The following is a 17993-nucleotide window of genomic DNA, read 5'->3' as shown; positions in this document are numbered from 1 at the left end:
TTGTGAAGCTGACAGTAACAGTACTGTATAGAGAGAAATGGTTTGATTTCCAAGTCCAATACCAAGACAGGGGAATGAGAGACAGAATGACATGTTTCTGAGCCAATTACGGTCTCTGACTGAAATATTTGGCAATGAATCCCACTACAGTTGTTAAAGATCTTTCTTTAGTGTCATTTTGATGACAGAGAGCAATGATGGAGTAAGTCCCCATTATACTTAACTTCCTTGAGAAAAATTTCTACAGAGTAAAGAAAATAACCACTGCGAAAACATGTTCAGTTGAAATACATGTAAAAAGCCTCACTGTGTCAAGACGGCTTTGTTGGAAATGTGAATGACTGTCATTGAGAAAAGCCCTTCCACGGTGAGGACCTGTGCACGTGAGCAGTGCACGTGAGCAGTGCACGTGAGCAGTGCACGTGAGCAGTGCACGTGAGCAGTGCACGTGAGCAGTGCACGTGAGCAGTGCACGTGAGCAGTGCACGTGAGCAGTGCACGTGAGCAGTGCACGCTCATCACCAAACGCTGATGGATCTACTGCACACAGTTGTCACGGTAACAGAAAAGGCTGACAGAAGAAGTACTTCCTAATAATTGTCAAAGAATGATTTAGGCCTGAAGGCCAAATCAAATGAAACGCAAACGAGCATTGCTTTCGCGTAGACGTGAGGAAAAATAGACTTGCTTTCTAATTTGAAGCGCACGCCGCTTTGACGGCGTTGACGCTCACGGCTCGTCTGTTTTCTGTCATTCACAACGGTGCATTCTTATTCCAGCGTGTACACGCTCGTTTGCTTGTTTGTTTGATTTGGCCTTAACGCACAAAATGCCCTAGAAGGATAAACAGTACACTTCAATTATTATTTACATGCAACAGTCCCAACACTGTAATTTCTCACAGAGGCAGGTACTAATTTAAAGATGTGGGGATCCATCCATGGAGATCAAATAGTAGGCTTTGAAACCATGCTAGTCAACTGATTATACTCAGCAGTGTAGCGTTAGGGTTAGTTCATGCCCAAAATAATAAATACCACAACCTGTTAATATTTGTATTTATTTTGGCTCCCCATTCGCTGCATGTCAAAGCAATTTAGACAATTTTGAAAACATTACAATACATTCATAACACACTGTGTGCACTCAGGCCCCTACTCCAACGCGACCACATATCTACTGTACTAAATCCATGTGTATGTATAGTGCATATGTTATAGTGTGTGTGTGCCTATGTTTGTGTTGCTTCACAGTCCCCGCTGTTCCATGAGGTAATAATCTGTTTTTTAAATCTAATTTTACTGCTTGCGTCAGTTACTTGATGTGGAATAGAGTTCCATGTAGTCATGGCTCTATGTAGTACTGTGTGCCTCCCATACTCTGTTCTGTGTGCCAGTAGTTTAGACAGGCAGCTCGGTGCATTCAACATGTCAATACCTCTCATAAATAAAAGTAGTGATGAAGTCAATCTCTCCTCCACTTCCAGCCAGGAGAGATTGACATGCATATTATTAATATTAGCTCTCTGTGTACATCCAAGGGCCAGCCGTGCTGCCCTGTTCTGAGACAATTTCAATTTTCCTAAGTTCCTTTTTGTGGCACCTGACCACAAAAAAAGTTTGATGAAGTAGTCCAGTATTCTACATCAATAGGTCACAACAGGATAAAAAGCTACAGAATACTTTAACAGGGCAATCAATAGTTGTAGTCTCAGAGGATCGCACTCGGTCTAAAAAATGTCATTTGCCAATTCTATGAATGAATGGGGCGTAAATAATGATGATCCGTTCAGTTATTTGATGACCTCCAACATGTGGACTATACATCTATTAGCACAGGATCCATCATCAACCGGCTCTGAAGAATCTTGGCCTATGAATTTGTAATGCTTCAGCTTTAACCCAAGGCCCAGGGTAATTGATCTACTGTTCTCTTGTACAATCTCTCAGACAGACAGAGCTGAAAGCACTCCGGTGGCCCGTCGAGCTATTTTATAATATTTCTCTCTCTTCCCCTCTCTTTCTCACACACACACACACACACACACACACACACACACACACACACACACAAAACATTAAGAACACCTTCCAAAATTTGGTTGCTGGCCCATGTTGACTCCAAATCAATGCAAGCTTTATTTATACAGCACATTTCAGACGTGGAATGCAACAGTGTGCTTTACAGGAAAAAAACTAATAGAAAACACGGAAAATAAAAGCTGAAATATTTACTACACAACAATCATCATATAAAAAAAACTTATGAATAACACAAACTGAACAACTAAAAAGCACCCTAAGAAAAAGCTCAACTAAAAATATGTTTTAAGATCTCCTTTTTATACATTATGTCCACAGTTTCGGCACCCCTCAGGTTCTCTGGCAGACTATTCGAGAGGCTGGGGGCAAAATTGAACACAAATTTCTCCAGAATTTTGCATACGAATGGAAGGTTGGAAATTGGCCAAAAATGGCTAAGAGCTGAAGAATCTAGATAATTTCTCTTCTTATGCTTAACCCAGTTGTGTCAAATTGGCTGGATGTCCTTTGGGTGGTGAACCATTCTTGATACACATGGGAAAATGTTGAGTGTGAAAAACCCAGCAGCATTGCAATTCTTAACACAAACCGGTGCGCCTGGCACCTACTAATATACCCTGTTCAAACGCACATACATCTTTTGTATCGTCCATTCACCCTCTGAATGGCACACATACACAATCCATGTCTCAACTGTCTCAAGGCTTTCTAAAAATCATTCTTTAACCTGTCTCCTCCCTTTCATCTACACTGATTGAAGTGGATTTAACAAGTGACATCAATAAGGGATCATAGCTTCACCTGGATTCACCTGGTCAGTCTGTCATGGAAAGAGCATGTGTTTTGTACACTCAGTGTATAGCGTTTTGGAATGAAACTCTTCACGTGCTCCTACTATGTACAGATCTTACACACACACACAAACACACACCTCACTCACATCATATCATTCAAAGACAGATAACGAAGATGGAAACCTTGTGATTCTGCAGTAGAGTAGCTAATTCTGGCTAGAGGTAGTGGCACCGTACTCTTTGTGTGCATGTGTTTCGTGAGCATGCGTGCGCGCGTGCGTGTGTGTGTGTGTGTACGCTCGTGTGGCATAAACCATATGGTGCAGTGTGTGTGTGTGTGAGAGCTGCAGTGCAGCAACATGAGCTCATCTATTCTCTCCTATCATCCCCACCCCCTCCTCTCCGCTCTCATCATTACATAAGTTAATGCAGCACGCTCCCTCATTATCCACCAGGCAGCCACAGAGACGAGATGCTAAGGAATATGACATCAAAAGTAAGAGAACACAAGGGCTGCTAGAGAAAGATGCAGAAGAAGAGACGGAGGCAGTGCCTGCCTTTGAGCTACAGCAGTTAGAGCTACACTGATCATTCAAATAGAAGTATATGCAGGAGTCAATGTACATTGTGGCATTTCTTAGTGTATTCTGGCCACCAACACTAGAATATTGTGCCGAAAGTGAAAGAATGGGGATCGTGTGAAAGAGTGTAGCTTCACTGCCGTAGAAAAACAACTTCTGATGTATTGTGAAAGAATGGGGATCGTGTGAAAGACCATAGCAAAACAACTTCTAATGTAGTGTGCCCTACAACAAGAGATTTCAACAACTCAGACGATCTTAACCCAATAACTCTATCAGTACTCATTAGTTAGGGGTAAATGCATTTGAATTCAATCACCTTTTGACAGCAGCCCTTTTGTTTTAAACAAGAAGTGGTCAGAAAGTGGCCCTGAATGCCAAAAACATTCAGATCAAAAGTTGACCCATTTTGCATACCCCACCCTACCATGTCTTCATCATGGGAAAAGAACGGTTGAGTTGGATATAATTTAAAAGCTTACAAACAGGGTTGTCAAACTATTTCACAACGTGCTCTTGTAACACAGGGTGGGTGACGTTGCGATCATTGAAATATAATTCATAGAATAGGCCAATCCCCTCAAACCACTGCAATTTACCTGGTACAACATTGAAATGTAAATTGAATTGAAATTGTGCACTACATTTTTGTTGTTGTAGTGGGGACAGTAACATTTGTAATCTCTAAAAATGTAACTTTTGGGAAAACGTTTTTATAGATTTTGACAATTTAAAAAGTATGCATTAAGGTGTTTGTAATAGAATAAATGTGGCAAAAATGAATGTAGACATTAATAAATGCATTCCAAAAATGTTTTACAATGGTGGGGGAGTGCCAAGATGGAGGCACGGTGGCTTCAACACAGTGCCCTCTATTAGTAATCTAGTGTATAAATAAATCATTGATCACAACACATGACCAACTGCAGTACACAAGGACCATTCTAAGGATTGATGCTCAGCAATCACAGAAAGGGCTATACTTTTATGCATTCAGTGTTCAAGGTGCAGTCTACCCTCTGGGAGTAACATGTTTAAATTATTAAGTTGTGGACACTCACTCCAACATTCAATAGAGCTAAAGAACTGCACACACACATAGCCAACAGTAAAGGGACTTCAAGAAAGTCACACAAGAAAACATCTAGAGGATACAATGTATACTGTGTAATTTCCAATTGAATACGCTCACTTTGGGTGCAAAATCAATTATGAACACAGGTGAGTAAACTTGTGAATTTGTGTGTGTGTGTGATAACGATGCACTACTTTCAACATGATCAATCCATACTTCAACAAATACAAATATCAAACTGTCCAATACTGTTGGCTGGAAAACAACCACACTTCAAAATGGCAACAACTGCTCATTACCATCTCCCTCAAATGGCATTTCTGACCAAAACGATTTCCCCAGACATGTCTAAGCTGTTCCACACCAGAAGTGAACTCACCACAGTGGGAGGACACGTCATGTTACAGCTTTTCCATTACACACGTCTGTCTCCTCTCTGCCCAGAAAAGATCTGTCAACATAAACCCAGCGTACCAACACAGGGACCAAACGTGCAGAATCCGGAGTCTCTCTTCTCTGGGTCCAGACGAAGGTCAAGATGCTGTTTGTCAAGATGTCCAGTTTAAGTCAGAACAGCTTCAGACCAGGTCCACATTCTGGCCTGTACTTCCCACAGGGCTGGGTTAGTCCATTTGCTCTTCCTAGAGTCTATCATGAGGCAGGGTTGTCACAACAACCCCGGTTTCAGCCTATTCCACCCCAGTGTCGACACAAACAGCGTTACAGACACGGACATGGACACAATGACTGACACAGACACAGTTGGAGATGCAGGAAGTGTATGAGACTACAGTAGACTCCACTGGATTTCACATTCAGATGAAACCCAACAGCCTGATCTCTTGTTTTTCCCTCTGGATTGGGGACGGGATGCAGGAGCGTTCGGCACCAGAGATGCTATCCAGACACACATACACAGTAAATAAGTCATGGCTGCTGTGATCCACTCCACTCGCTGCCCTGGAATACGGATCAGATCAGGTTGCTTTGCTTCTACTGTGTCATTTCAGCCGCTCTCACTGTCAAACAGTCAGACCATTGTTTTCAACAACTCCCTCAAAAGCCTCTTCACTTCAGACAGTCTAGCTAGCCTTTCTTGCAAAACAACCTTTTGTTCCTGCCAGAGACTAACTCCACCTGAACGAGACACCTGTGAAAGCTTCAGAGTCTGAGATTTTATCGGAGGAGACAACTCCGGGAGGAGGCTGGAGAAAAGTTGAGAAATGAAAACTTTTCAGAAGCACAGTGTGTTTTGAAGAGACAGGCATTTTACTCCTGGGTCAGTCAATGTCTTGTGAGGGAGAGATAACAGTTTATTTAAAATCAGCACAACTGGGTTCAGAAGATGTATGACTCAGAAAAACACAGAAAGGTGCAAAGTCAGGAAGAAGTAAACGGAATAAGCCAATCACAACACGAGCCTATTAAAGGTCCAATGCAGCCCTTTTTATCTCAATATCAAATAATTTCTGGGTAACAATTAGGCACCTTACTGTGATTATTTTTTGACCATTTTAATTGAAAACAAAAATAGCTTCTTAACAAAGAGCAATTTCTCAGGCAAGAATTTTGCTAGGATTGTCTGGGAGTGGTCTGAGTGGGGAGGGGGAAACAGAACATTTGCTGTTATTGGCAAAGAAATTTGGAACTCTCTTATTGGTCTATTAACTAATTGGCCATGGCTACGGATACAGAGTTTTCGCCCACGCCCGCCCCACCGGATCATATTCTGCTCATGTGTTATTTTATGCACACATTTGTTTTTCTAACGTAGCTGCTGCTCACACTCCCGTTGTGATTCTCTTTTCTCACCCTCTTCTGAGCCATGATGATGTAGCCTACGCCTGTCTCTGCCTCATATTTCTGAACAACTGAAAAAAAAATAGGCCTGCGGCGATGTGAATGATCATTCCAAAACATATGTTATGAAGGCTACAACCGTCTCTGTCGGTTGTCACGGATATTGCAGTTGCACAAACAGGACGCAGACAAAACTCTTAGGAGAAAAAAAAACGATCAGCGTTGGCTAATCTTTATAGTTGCTGCCATATTGTAGTTCCTCAAAAAAAAGAGCAGTACTTAACGGCCTGTCTGCTTCCTGCGCAACTTAGCCAATGTTTGCAATGATGGTGGAAAAAAACATTAAATCTATGAGGATTCTGTGTTATGCACTATAGCCCGTTACCATATATGTGATTGAATATTATCTGCTGTTGGCTTGTGTGGATGTATGTGTTATGCAACATAGCTGACTTGAGACATTGTTAACAGTTTCAGGGCCATGGGCCTTTATCATGATGGAAAAATACAGAATAACATGAAGACAGGACCTGTTCAATGAGTTGGGGGGGCACATTCAGAACGTAGTGTTGCGAGAACAAACGGCCTTTTGTTAGATAACAGGAGCCAGGTGCCTGATAACTGTATATTCTACACAACTACAATAACTGACCGTCGGAGAGCCAGGGGGATGGGACCAGCTCTGCGCCAACAATCAACGATAGGCTGGGTGAGTCTAAACCACGCCCAGTCTCTACTCTGACAGACCGGCTCGGAAGCAGGAACTACTTCTGTCATCAGAGTATATTATAATATCTTTGTCAGGAACAAGTCAGTTCTCTGTTTGCCCTGCGAGGTGGGACAGAGAGCCCGTATATACAAAAATTGCATTTACCACTTATTGCTTAGCTAATAAAAAATACATAGTATACAATTCGGTGACTCAGTGTCATATTTATCCTGATACCAGATTCGATTGACACAACCCTAACAAATCGCTAATAAGACTGTCTGTCCTGCTGCGTTCCACTTCTGGGCAGCCAAACGTTCTAGGCAGCCGAGGGTGTTTCCGGACCTTTGAAAAAAGTCTGACAAATGGGCGAGATCATTATGCCATATATGCTGATATCGTGAGTAAATAGCTGCATGCAACTCAGCAGCTAAGAAGAACATGAAATCGCTAGACTGCCTCCTTATGTTTGCAATACTAACAATAAAGTTTCTACGAACATGCCAATAATATATTTTGTGTAAAACATGTAAATAGCTGCATGTAAGTCTACTAGCTGCATTATGCTTACTGAGGCATGAAATGCAATAGTTTGAACAGTTGTGTGTACAACATGAAGTTTGTAGGCTACACCAGCGACCAGACAAAGGCGATCAAGCAGGGGGGAGCGGTGGGAACTACAGCAGCTACTTAGGCAGCGGAGTGGGCAATCAGCTACGTAAAAAAAAATACATACATACATACATATACATATACACATACATATACATATACACATACCCAGAAATATCCATATTTTTAGCCTGGCCAAATTGGGATAGAGAAACTCTGTATCCATAGCCACTCCGTAACTATGATATCACCAGGGAGGCCAAAACTCCATTCTACTAAAGCAGGTTGACATTTCATGTGGTCTTATCAAACAACTCTTACACAAAAAGGCCATTAATCATTTATTCCAACCTCATAGCGTGGAAATGTATATAAAATGACAGGAAAAAAAGTTTTTCCCTGCACTGGGCCTTTAAAAATAAGATTTTAAAAAATGTAGTTAGACCCAGATCATGTTTATCTAACACTTTGTTCTAGGAACATTCAGGAACAGATTTGCTTCTTTGAATAAAATGTCCTCTCATATTCCAATTTACCCCACAGGACTACCTGAGACGAGCCCTCCTCCTGTGCATTGCCTCGAAGTTTTAACACATCTTCATTTCCAAATTAATGATTGGGTTACTATGGGTATGTAAATGCTAAATCTAGGACACGTTGCATTGCTGCCACTCCTACTGTCTATGTGTGGATTTAGCCTGACACTGATGATGATACACTCCCAGGGTATTGAATATGTAACATTTCTCCAGGAGTGCTTCCCTCTCTCTGGGGCCCAGTCAGAAGTGAACCAACGCGTGCGGTCTTTTACCAGACCAGGCAGTAGGAGTCATTACAGATCATCTCCTACCTTACTGTTCGGCTTGAAATGCAGTACTTCCACATCACATTCCACGCGGCAGTGACATCACTGCAGACACCAGACACGCAGGGGAAAAAATGTGCAGCATGGAACACGCAGAGAGGACGTTTCAAAATGTCCCAAACTCACCAAACTGTGGCAACTCCCCCTATAACAGTCAGTGGTGGGACACACTGTACCAACTCCCATATACTAGACCACAAATTACACCCCGCATCCTTTACTTTCCATAGAAAAACACAGAATTCTTTCTCTTCTGGCTCCAGTTTCTTCAGCTGCGCCTCTTAGAAGTTCCCTGTCCCAGTTTATCCTGCCTGAGTCCACACTCAGAAAGTCGCTAAGACTAGCAAGTTCGCCTGATGACCAAGTTAGGTAAAGGCTCAGTACAGTATATGTCTAGGCTAACAGATTAAAACCGTCCCTCCTCGTAACAAAAGGCTCTCCACCCACACTGTGAACTACTACACAACCCCTCCCTCTCTCCTTTCTCGGAGGACACCCCTTCTTTTTCGTTCCTTACAATGCACCCTAACCCATCTGGCTGGGACTGCCTGTGATAGCCACTGGAGGTGGGCTAGGCATGCCTGTGTGCTGTGCCGTGTATGTGCCTGTGGTAATACATGGGCCCATATCCAAGAACGACAGAGCTCTCAATGGGAAGGCCAAGCGGGGGGAGGGTTAGCCCCAGTTCAGCAGCTGGGAGAGGCTGTTTTGAGTTACTACAGCGGCCTTGCTTGAACAACACAGCTACTAAAGCCATGGAACTCAATGTAACCATGTTACCGTAAACCCTTTGCTGATGTTTTGAGTTACGCCCCATGACCGCATCTTTCCAGTGACTGAGGAATTAGGAGCATAATGAAGTCTTTTAGACCAAGCATAAATGACTTGGCTTCTATAACAGGTTTTGATAATGGAATAAAAAAACAACAGCCCTGTAAATGCTAAATATTTTCCAAGAAACTATAGTGTCAGAGAGAGAGAGAGAAAATTACTCAAGTAAAAGTGAAAACCCCCCAGTAAAATACGACTTGAGTAAAAGTCTTAAAGTATCTGGTTTTAAATGTACTTAAGTAGCGATGGAAAAAAATCATTCAAGTAAAAAGTTCAAGTAAATGCTATACATCAAATCTCTTCCATGAAGTAAATCATACGGCACGATTTTCTTGTTTTTAAAATGTACGTATAGCCAGTGGCACACTCCAACACGTCATTTACAAACAGTATGTGTTTAGTGAGTCCGCCAGATCAGAGGCAGTAGGCATGAATTGGACCATATTGCTGTCTTGCCAGAGCATTCAAAATGTAATGTACTTTTGGGAGCCAGGAAAAATGTATGGCAGTAAAATGTACATATTGTCTTTAGGAATGTAGTGGACTAAAAGTAGTCAAAAATAGTAAAAGTACAGATAACCCAAAAAACGACTTATTTTTACTTAGATACTTTACACCACGGGATCAACTCAACACACTATGACACTTGTACCTACAGCTTATGGGGATTCACAGCAATATAAAATGGCAGGAGGCACAATTTTCAGGGTATAAAAACTGCTATGTAATGCATTAATAATGCAGTATGGACATGTCCTCGTAATCTGAATACTAATGACCATAGTGTGCATGCTTGCGCGTGTGTGAGCGAATACATTAGCATATATAGATGGGACAGGTGCTTCTGAGGGTTCCACGGGCCTTGGATCAGTCTTTCATGTCTCCAAACGCAGCTCAGTTCTGACTCTGTTCTGACGCCGTCGGCAACATCAAACTAACTATATGGGTAAAGCATCAGTAAAACGCCACATGTAGGCTATGCCTGTGATGTATATCATTATCAGCAAAACAGTCGTGAAGTTGCAGCAGGTGATAGTCATTAGATGAGTTATGAAAACAGACATTTGATCATGATTGTTTCGATTATCATCGGGGATGCTCTATGGTTATGTAGAACATACAACCATTTTCTCATTGCCCTTGAAGCTTCAACATGCCCAATATGAGCGTTTCTTACACACAAAGGGGGGAGTGTTCCTGCATGAAGTGGCATCAGAAAAACACAAAGCAACGCAATCAAATAGAAACAGCCATGAGACTGTCAGATAGCCTTCTGAATGGCAGTCTGCGTTGTAAAGCTTTTATTATGTAATATATATATATATATATATATATATATATATATATATATATATATATATATATATATATATATATATATATATATATATATATATATATATATATATCCAGTCAGCCCTTGATTGTTCCCCTTGATTGTAATAGAGCATATCTATTCTGTGGGACTGAGCTAAACATTTGTATTCTGAACAGATTCATGGGGTAATCACTGCAGCTCTACTGGAATATAGAACGACAGCTATCTGTGTTGTGACAGGTAGTCAGCGACATGAGGGGTGTTTTATAGTCCCTGTAGAGTTGCAGGGGAATTGGAGAGAATGAATATGTTCGTGAGAAGTGAGCGGGGATCCAACTTCCTATCGCATAAACTACCTACTGTATGTACAGTTCTGTATATTAAAGCTGAGAGGAAACCCTATTTCTAGATTCAGTACAATGACCTACCCTAAACTCACTTAAAGCCGATTGAACAGTATTTCCCACTCCTTGTTTCTGCGACTAAGCTGATAACACCGAGTTGTGATCCAATCATCCAACATTAAATCTAATCCTATAACATTCCAAGGAGACTGTGCAGTAACATTAATACATTCCTAACCTGTAATGTGTAGGTTATAAACACTCAAAAACAGATTCACAATCTGCTCTGATGAGTGCAGTAAACAGAATGAACAACCTTGTAGAGATCCTGCACTAGGTGAAAGTTGAAGACCAAGAGGGAGGAGAGGAGTGGATGCTGAGTCAAGTCACACCGTTTCTCTCCTCCTAAGCACTTAGCAGCTCCAGAACCTTACACTAGACACCATTAAGTAGACAAGCATCACCAAGAGACCAAGTGAGTTAACCAAGTAGTGCAGGAAAATAAATTACCGTAAACTAGTTTCACTCAGGGAAATCAATTGCGGCCCAGTCAGCTCAGGCCCCAGAGCAATGTTCAGTCAGCAATTTGCCTAAACACTGTTCTGTTGTCGTTTGTCTCTAAAACATGAATCTATATACAATATTTCATATAGTTTTAATTGACATTTGGTGTGTTCTAATAAGAGCAGGAAGAAAAGATCCACAGGCACATCTTATCCTATCCTGCAGGACTTCAAAACAAATACTAAAAACATCTCGTCTAAAGTCAACTTACCTCTTATGAAAGGTATTGTGAGGATGTAGACACAACACATGCCAGTAATCCATACAGAAGGTCTTTAATTTCCACATTTTTGGCTCCTACGTTCTCCTGCAAAAGATTAACAGGGGGCCACAATAAAGCGACTCAGAGCAGGTTAGTCCATGGTGCCAGGTGTAGGTTCCTGTGCCAGGTGTGGTATGTTCTTGTTAGCAGATCCAGTAAACATCATGGCACTACAGATATAAAACGTTGCCCAGTTGTTCACTGTGTGGATTGCCAGACATGGATTCTCCTCTTCTGGCAAACGGTCCTGGTCCTGAGCGGTAAAACCTTTTTGGAACACTACAAAACTTCTATGGTCATCCGCAGGCCAGAACAGCTCTGGACGTGTTTCAACAAACACCAGCGTTAGATCAAGATTCAGACTAAAACCTATTTGGATCTGTTTGGATCAGCCCAAACCCAGTTGAAGGCAGGATCTGTCTCAAATACCTTGCACACTGTGGACTGCCTCAGCTCAGCTCTGCTCAGCTCGTATCCAGGTCACCCAGGCTGTCCTCTGTTCCCGTCCCTCCAGAGTGTGTCAGGCTGGGAGCCTGTGGGGAGGCATAGCTCTAGATCCACTGCTCCAGCAGGCACAGGTACTGTAGTATGTTGGAGTGCAGAAGCACAGAGGACGAATCCTCCATACACCACACATCCCTCTCTTCTCTGCTCTGATAGACACCGTCTCAACCAGGCTTAGAAATGGCCTATTCTTCTGCCTCCATCTCCTTCCTCCTCCTCTTTGGTTGCAGAAGCAAACTTTCTCGATAAAGGCAAGAGATGGTGGCTCCTCCGCCTCTATCACTCTCTCTCACTGTGTCTCTGACCCCCTCTTCTGCTCCTCCTTTTCCTCCTCTCTGACTAAACTGTCTCTCCTCCCTCAATCTCTGTACCTTAACATGTTCTCTCTCGCTCTCTCTCTCCTGAAGTGAATAACAGCTGCTGCCATCCACACAGGACCTCCCAGAAATGTGCCGACTCTGGTTGCCGGGCAACACCATGGTACTACTGAAACTGCAAATGGACGCTCTCTCATTGGCCCGACGTCGTCGATGGGGAGTGGCCACAATATTGCCCACGACTGCATGAATGTACACCCATGCTGTAATCAGAATAGGCAGAGGCTACAAGGGCTGAGTTGTTTTGGGAATAAAATCCTCTAAGGTAGAAGCAGGGCAAGCAATGTTGCTTTAAAGCAGCGATCAGCAGTTGAAACAACAAAGTGATTCCCCGCCCGTTTCAGTGAAAAGCTGAAGGGTAGGGTTGGAGAAATATAACCACTCAAATTCATAGACGTAAGGACTGACCATTCATGTTAACAAAATTATAGTTAACCATGTTTTGAGGCTATATACACTGCTCAAAAAAATAAAGGGAACACTAAAATAACACATCCTAGATCTGAATGAATGAATGAAATATTCTTATAAATACTTTTTTCTTTACATAGTTGAATGTGCTGACAACAAAATCACAAAAAATCTAATTTATCAACCCAATGGAGGTCTGGATTTGGAGTCACACTCAAAATTAAAGTGGAAAACCACACTACAGCTGATCCATTTGATGTAATGTCCTTAAAACAAGTCAAAATGAGGCTCAGTAGTGTGTGTGGCCTCCACGTGCCTGTATGACCTCCTTACAATGCCTGGGCATGCTCCTGATGAGGTGGCGGATGGTCTCCTGAGGGATCTCCTCCCAGACCTGGACTAAAGCATCCGCCAACTCCTGGACAGTCTGTGGTGCAACGTGGCGTTGGAGGATGGAGCGAGACATGATGTCCCAGATGTGCTCAATTGGATTCAGGTCTGGGGAACGGGCGGGCCAGTCCATAGCATCAATGCCTTCCTCTTGCAGGAACTGCTGACACACTCCAGCCACATGAGGTCTAGCATGGTCTTGCATTAGAGGAACCCAGGGCCAACCGCACCAGCATATGGGCTCACAAGGGGTCTGAGGATCTCATCTCGGTACCTAATGGCAGTCAGGCTACCTCTGGCGAGCACATGGAGGCCTGTGCGGCCCCCCAAAGAAATGCCACCCCACACCATGACTGACCCACCGCCAAACCGGTCATGCTGGAGGATGTTGCAGGCAGCAGAACGTTCTCCACGGCGTCTCCAGACTGTCACATCTGTCACATGTGCTCAGTGTGAACCTGCTTTCATCTGTGAAGAGCACAGGGCGCCAGTGGCGAATTTGCCAATCTTGGTGTTCTCTGGCAAATGCCAAACATCCTGCATGGTGTTGGGCTGTAAGCACAACCCCCACCTGTGGACGTCGGGCCCTCATACCACCCTCATGGAGTCTGTTTCTGACCGTTTGAGCAGACACATGCACATTTGTGGCCTGCTGGAGGTCATTTTGCAGGGCTCTGGCAGTGCTCCTCCTGCTCCTCCTTGCACAAAGGCAGAGGTAGCGGTCCTGCTGCTGGGTTGTTGCCCTCCTACGGCCTCCTCCACGTCTCCTGATGTCCTGGCCTGTCTCCTGGTAGCGCCTCCATGCTCTGGACACTACGCTGACAGACACAGCAAACCTTCTTGCCACAGCTCGCATCGATGTGCCATCCTGGAAGAGCTGCACTACCTGAGCCACTTGTGTGGGTTGTAGACTCTGTCTCATGCTACCACTAGAGTGAAAGCACCGCCAGCATTCAAAAAATGACCAAAACATAAGCCAGGAAGCATAGGAACTGAGAAGTGGTCTGTGGTTATCACCTGCAGAACCACTCCTTTATTGGGGGTGTCTTGCTAATTGTCTATAATTTCCACCTGTTGTCTATTCCATTTGCACAACAGCATGTGAAATTTATTGTCAATCAATGTTGCTTCCTAAGTGGACAGTTTGATTTCACAGAAGTGTGATTGACTTGGAGTTACATTGTGTTGTTTAAGTGTTCCCTTTATTTTTTTGAGCAGTGTAGTTGGTTTACATTTACTTTGTTTGAAAACATTGGAGTAAAACAAGCTTATATTTTGAATTCTGATGGGGTATGATAGTTAAACTAAGCTCATGGGGCATTTATTTGTTATATTTTTCAATAATCAATGGGTACATATAATTAATTTATAAGTGGATGTAGCAACTGCTGATTGCCCCTTTAAACCATCAAGGTCAATGAGGAATTGCAGCGAACACAATGGCACTTGAATTGTATGAGAGAATGAATATACCTGGTCTCTACATGAAGCTATTTATAAAGTAATTGAATATCTGAGGTGTGAATGGACACATGAGAATAGGTGGTATGAAGAGTATCGGCAGAGGTATCCAGGAAGAAAATACAATGGAATAGAAATGGAATTTATTCAATTGGACGGAGGTGACAGAACAATGCCCTGGATCAAACAGGTGCAAATCATCATCATCATCACCACAATGTTCAAACGAGGAGCGGCACACGGTTGAGCAACGACTGAGATGATAGAAACACAGCTTCTCCGATCGACTGGTGATTTGCACTTGAAGACAAGCGCGGGTCTGTTCTCCTCTGCGTCTGAGAAGCCGTGTCAGACTGTTGTACCACGCTGTCCCAGTGTCCATGAGAAACAGGGGTAAGGAGGAGGCCCGGGCCTCTCATCATTATTCAACCCCCATCCATCATCACCATCCCCCATACTGCTTCACACATGCATACGCATGCATGCACACAGAGGCAGACATACACACACGCACAAAAGGTCCTGTTGATCTGGGCATTTTTCTCCCTCTCCCACTGACTGGCAGTCACGGCTTTCCCCCTTTCACACACTTCCTGGAATAAAATAGGCTTCCTGTGATCCAGAAGACCCAGCCAACGGCACCCAGAAACACAACACAAAGAGACAGGCAGCAACACTGAACACCTATTGTGAGCCGAGACAATGAGGAATTAAATTAATGCAAACAATTAATCAGTAGCTTATCACAAAGCCTGGGTGCCCCATTTATACACATCTCACAAAATTAACCACACACACCGACAGTTCAATTGTCTCTTTTTAATCACGACTTGTTCCTTGAATGCATAATGCATTCTACTGAACTGACACTGTGGACTGCCAACAAGTAGGCTATTGTTTTAATGCTAAATTATTGCATTTTCATTTAGTGTGAATTTACTAAACCATTGCGAAAGTAACCTATTGAATTAGAGACAACGCAAATGCACAGAGGTATGGATTCATCAACATCAACGGTGGATTTATGAACTTACACACTCAATGTTTTCAGATGGCCGCGATTGTTTCTTACATCTCAATTCACAGTTTGAGGAGTCATACAGACAAATCCATTGGAGCATCAAGTCTCTAATTGACATGAAGAGCACGACAGGCGTTAGTGTGGGTGGGTCTCTGTGATCACGGCACTTTAGAGTGTGTGTCTGAGGGGGAAGAGAGATGGGAGAATCAACTGGTCAACACATGGGTCCGATTCATACACAGGAACGGCTGTGATCTCTTTCAGGGCCCGATGAGCACATGAACCACAACACATCTCTGAGGATACAGACAGATTCAGATAGCAGTGTTTTTGCCACATGAGAAGAGATATATATATACACACACACAACACACACACATATATGTGTTCGATGAGCAGGTGTCCACATACTTTTGGTCATGTAGAATATGTACAGTACCATTCAAAAGTTTGGACACACCTACTCATTCAAGGCTCTTTCTTCAGTTTTTACTCGTTCTTTAGTTCAGGACTGAGCTAGGGAAACCCTGTTCCTAATAAATGCTTTCAGCAATAGTCACTAAGAATACACTATATACATGTATGCGGACACCGCTTCAAAATGAGTGGATTCGGCTATTTCAGCCACACCCGTTGCTGACAGGTGCACAAAATCGAACACGCCACCATGCAATCTCCATAGACAAACATTGGCAGAAGAATGGCCCGTACTGAAGAGCTCAGTGACATTCAACATGGCACAGTCATAGGATGCCACCTTTCCAACAAGTCAGTTCGTCAAATTTCTACCCTGCTAGAGCTGCCCCGGTCAACTGTAAGTGGTGTTATTGTGAAGTGGAAAAGTCTAGGAGCAACATCGGCTCAGCCACACAAGCTCACAGAACGGGACTGCCGAGTGCTGATCGTCTGTCCTCAGTGGCAACACTCACTACCGAGGTCCAAACTGCCACTGTAAATAACGTCAGCACAAGAACTCTTCGTCGGGAGCTTCGAGAAATGGGTTTCCATGGCCGTGCAGCCGCACACATGCCTAAGATCACCAAGCGTCGGCTGGAGTGGTGTAAAGCTCGCCGCCATTAGACTCTGGAGCAGTGGAAACGCGTTCTCTGGAGTGATGAATCATGCTTCACAATCTGGCAGTCACACGGACAAATCTGGGTTTGGCGGTGGCCAGGAGAACGCTACCGAATGCATAGCGCCAACCGTACAGTTTGGTGGAGGAATAACGGTGTGTACCCCAGGGTGCGTTTTGGTTTTTGCCCTAGCACTACACAGCTGATTCAACTAATGGGGGCAGGACCGAGTTTAGGAAACCCTGAGCTAGAAGACAAATGCGGCTTGGTGCTGTATTAAAATGAATTTGCTGGTCCAGCAAACTGAAAGTCGGGTAAAGGGCACACCGTGGACTTGAGCAATCAATCAGAATGAATGAGCTGATCTGCTTGACATGCTCTCACTGTCTCTATTTTCCAGGGCACTGCGGTCTGCTAATACAGACCGATATGGGACATTATAGTAGTGTGACACCCACTCGCTTTAACATTTCTAGTCAATCACTGATAATCCACCAGGGGAATCTCATGGCGTCCAGCCGTCCACTAAGAGGGAGATGTGAACATGAAGTCAATAAACAAAGAGAAATGGCCCCTGCCCAGCGCGCTGTACGTTGAGAGGAAGCCTACAGATCAGCACTTCTACATGGGGTAGGGTGACCCAGGAGAGGGGTCTGGCTTCAGGGGTGGATGAGGAGATGAGAAGCAGTGGTCGATCTATAGGGTGTTGGAAAGGAAATATGGTGGAATAAGGTGTAGAGAGACAGTGACAGAATAAATCAGGAAGAAAGAAATGGGAAGACGGTGGGTGAGAGAGGGATGGAAGGGTGGTAATGCATATACAGGAGGGATTTACATCCTGTTCCCAGGCCGTCATTGAAAATAAGAATTTGTTCTTAACCCAAATGCCTAGTTAAATTAAAAATGTACAATTTTGGGGGGGATGAAGTCATGGATGGATGGTAGAAGTTAAAGAGGGC

The 17993-nt window shown here is 43.5% G+C and overlaps 1 protein-coding gene across 5 annotated transcripts in view; it reads right to left on the bottom strand.

The window, feature by feature from the left end:
- LOC112215760 (IQ motif and SEC7 domain-containing protein 1) overlaps nucleotides 1-17993 on the bottom strand; it is a 181911-nt gene that overhangs the window by 54042 nt on the left and 109876 nt on the right. The window contains exon 1 of one of the 5 annotated variants that reach the window (XM_024375134.2): nucleotides 11747-12631. The exons of 3 other annotated variants lie outside the window; for them this stretch is intronic. In XM_024375134.2, coding sequence (XP_024230902.1) covers nucleotides 11747-11823 — 77 coding nt within the window. In that variant the 5' untranslated portion in view covers nucleotides 11824-12631. Of the gene's footprint in view, nucleotides 1-8463; nucleotides 8883-11746; nucleotides 12632-17993 lie in introns of those variants that run through there. One more of the 5 variants, XM_024375137.2, reaches the window with a different exon arrangement.

The sequence above is a fragment of the Oncorhynchus tshawytscha genome, linkage group LG16 (assembly GCF_018296145.1).
Source record: "Oncorhynchus tshawytscha isolate Ot180627B linkage group LG16, Otsh_v2.0, whole genome shotgun sequence".
NCBI lineage: Eukaryota > Metazoa > Chordata > Actinopteri > Salmoniformes > Salmonidae > Oncorhynchus > Oncorhynchus tshawytscha.
The sequence above is the reverse complement of the archived record's forward strand: the minus strand, read 5'-3'. Positions and strand labels throughout refer to the sequence as shown.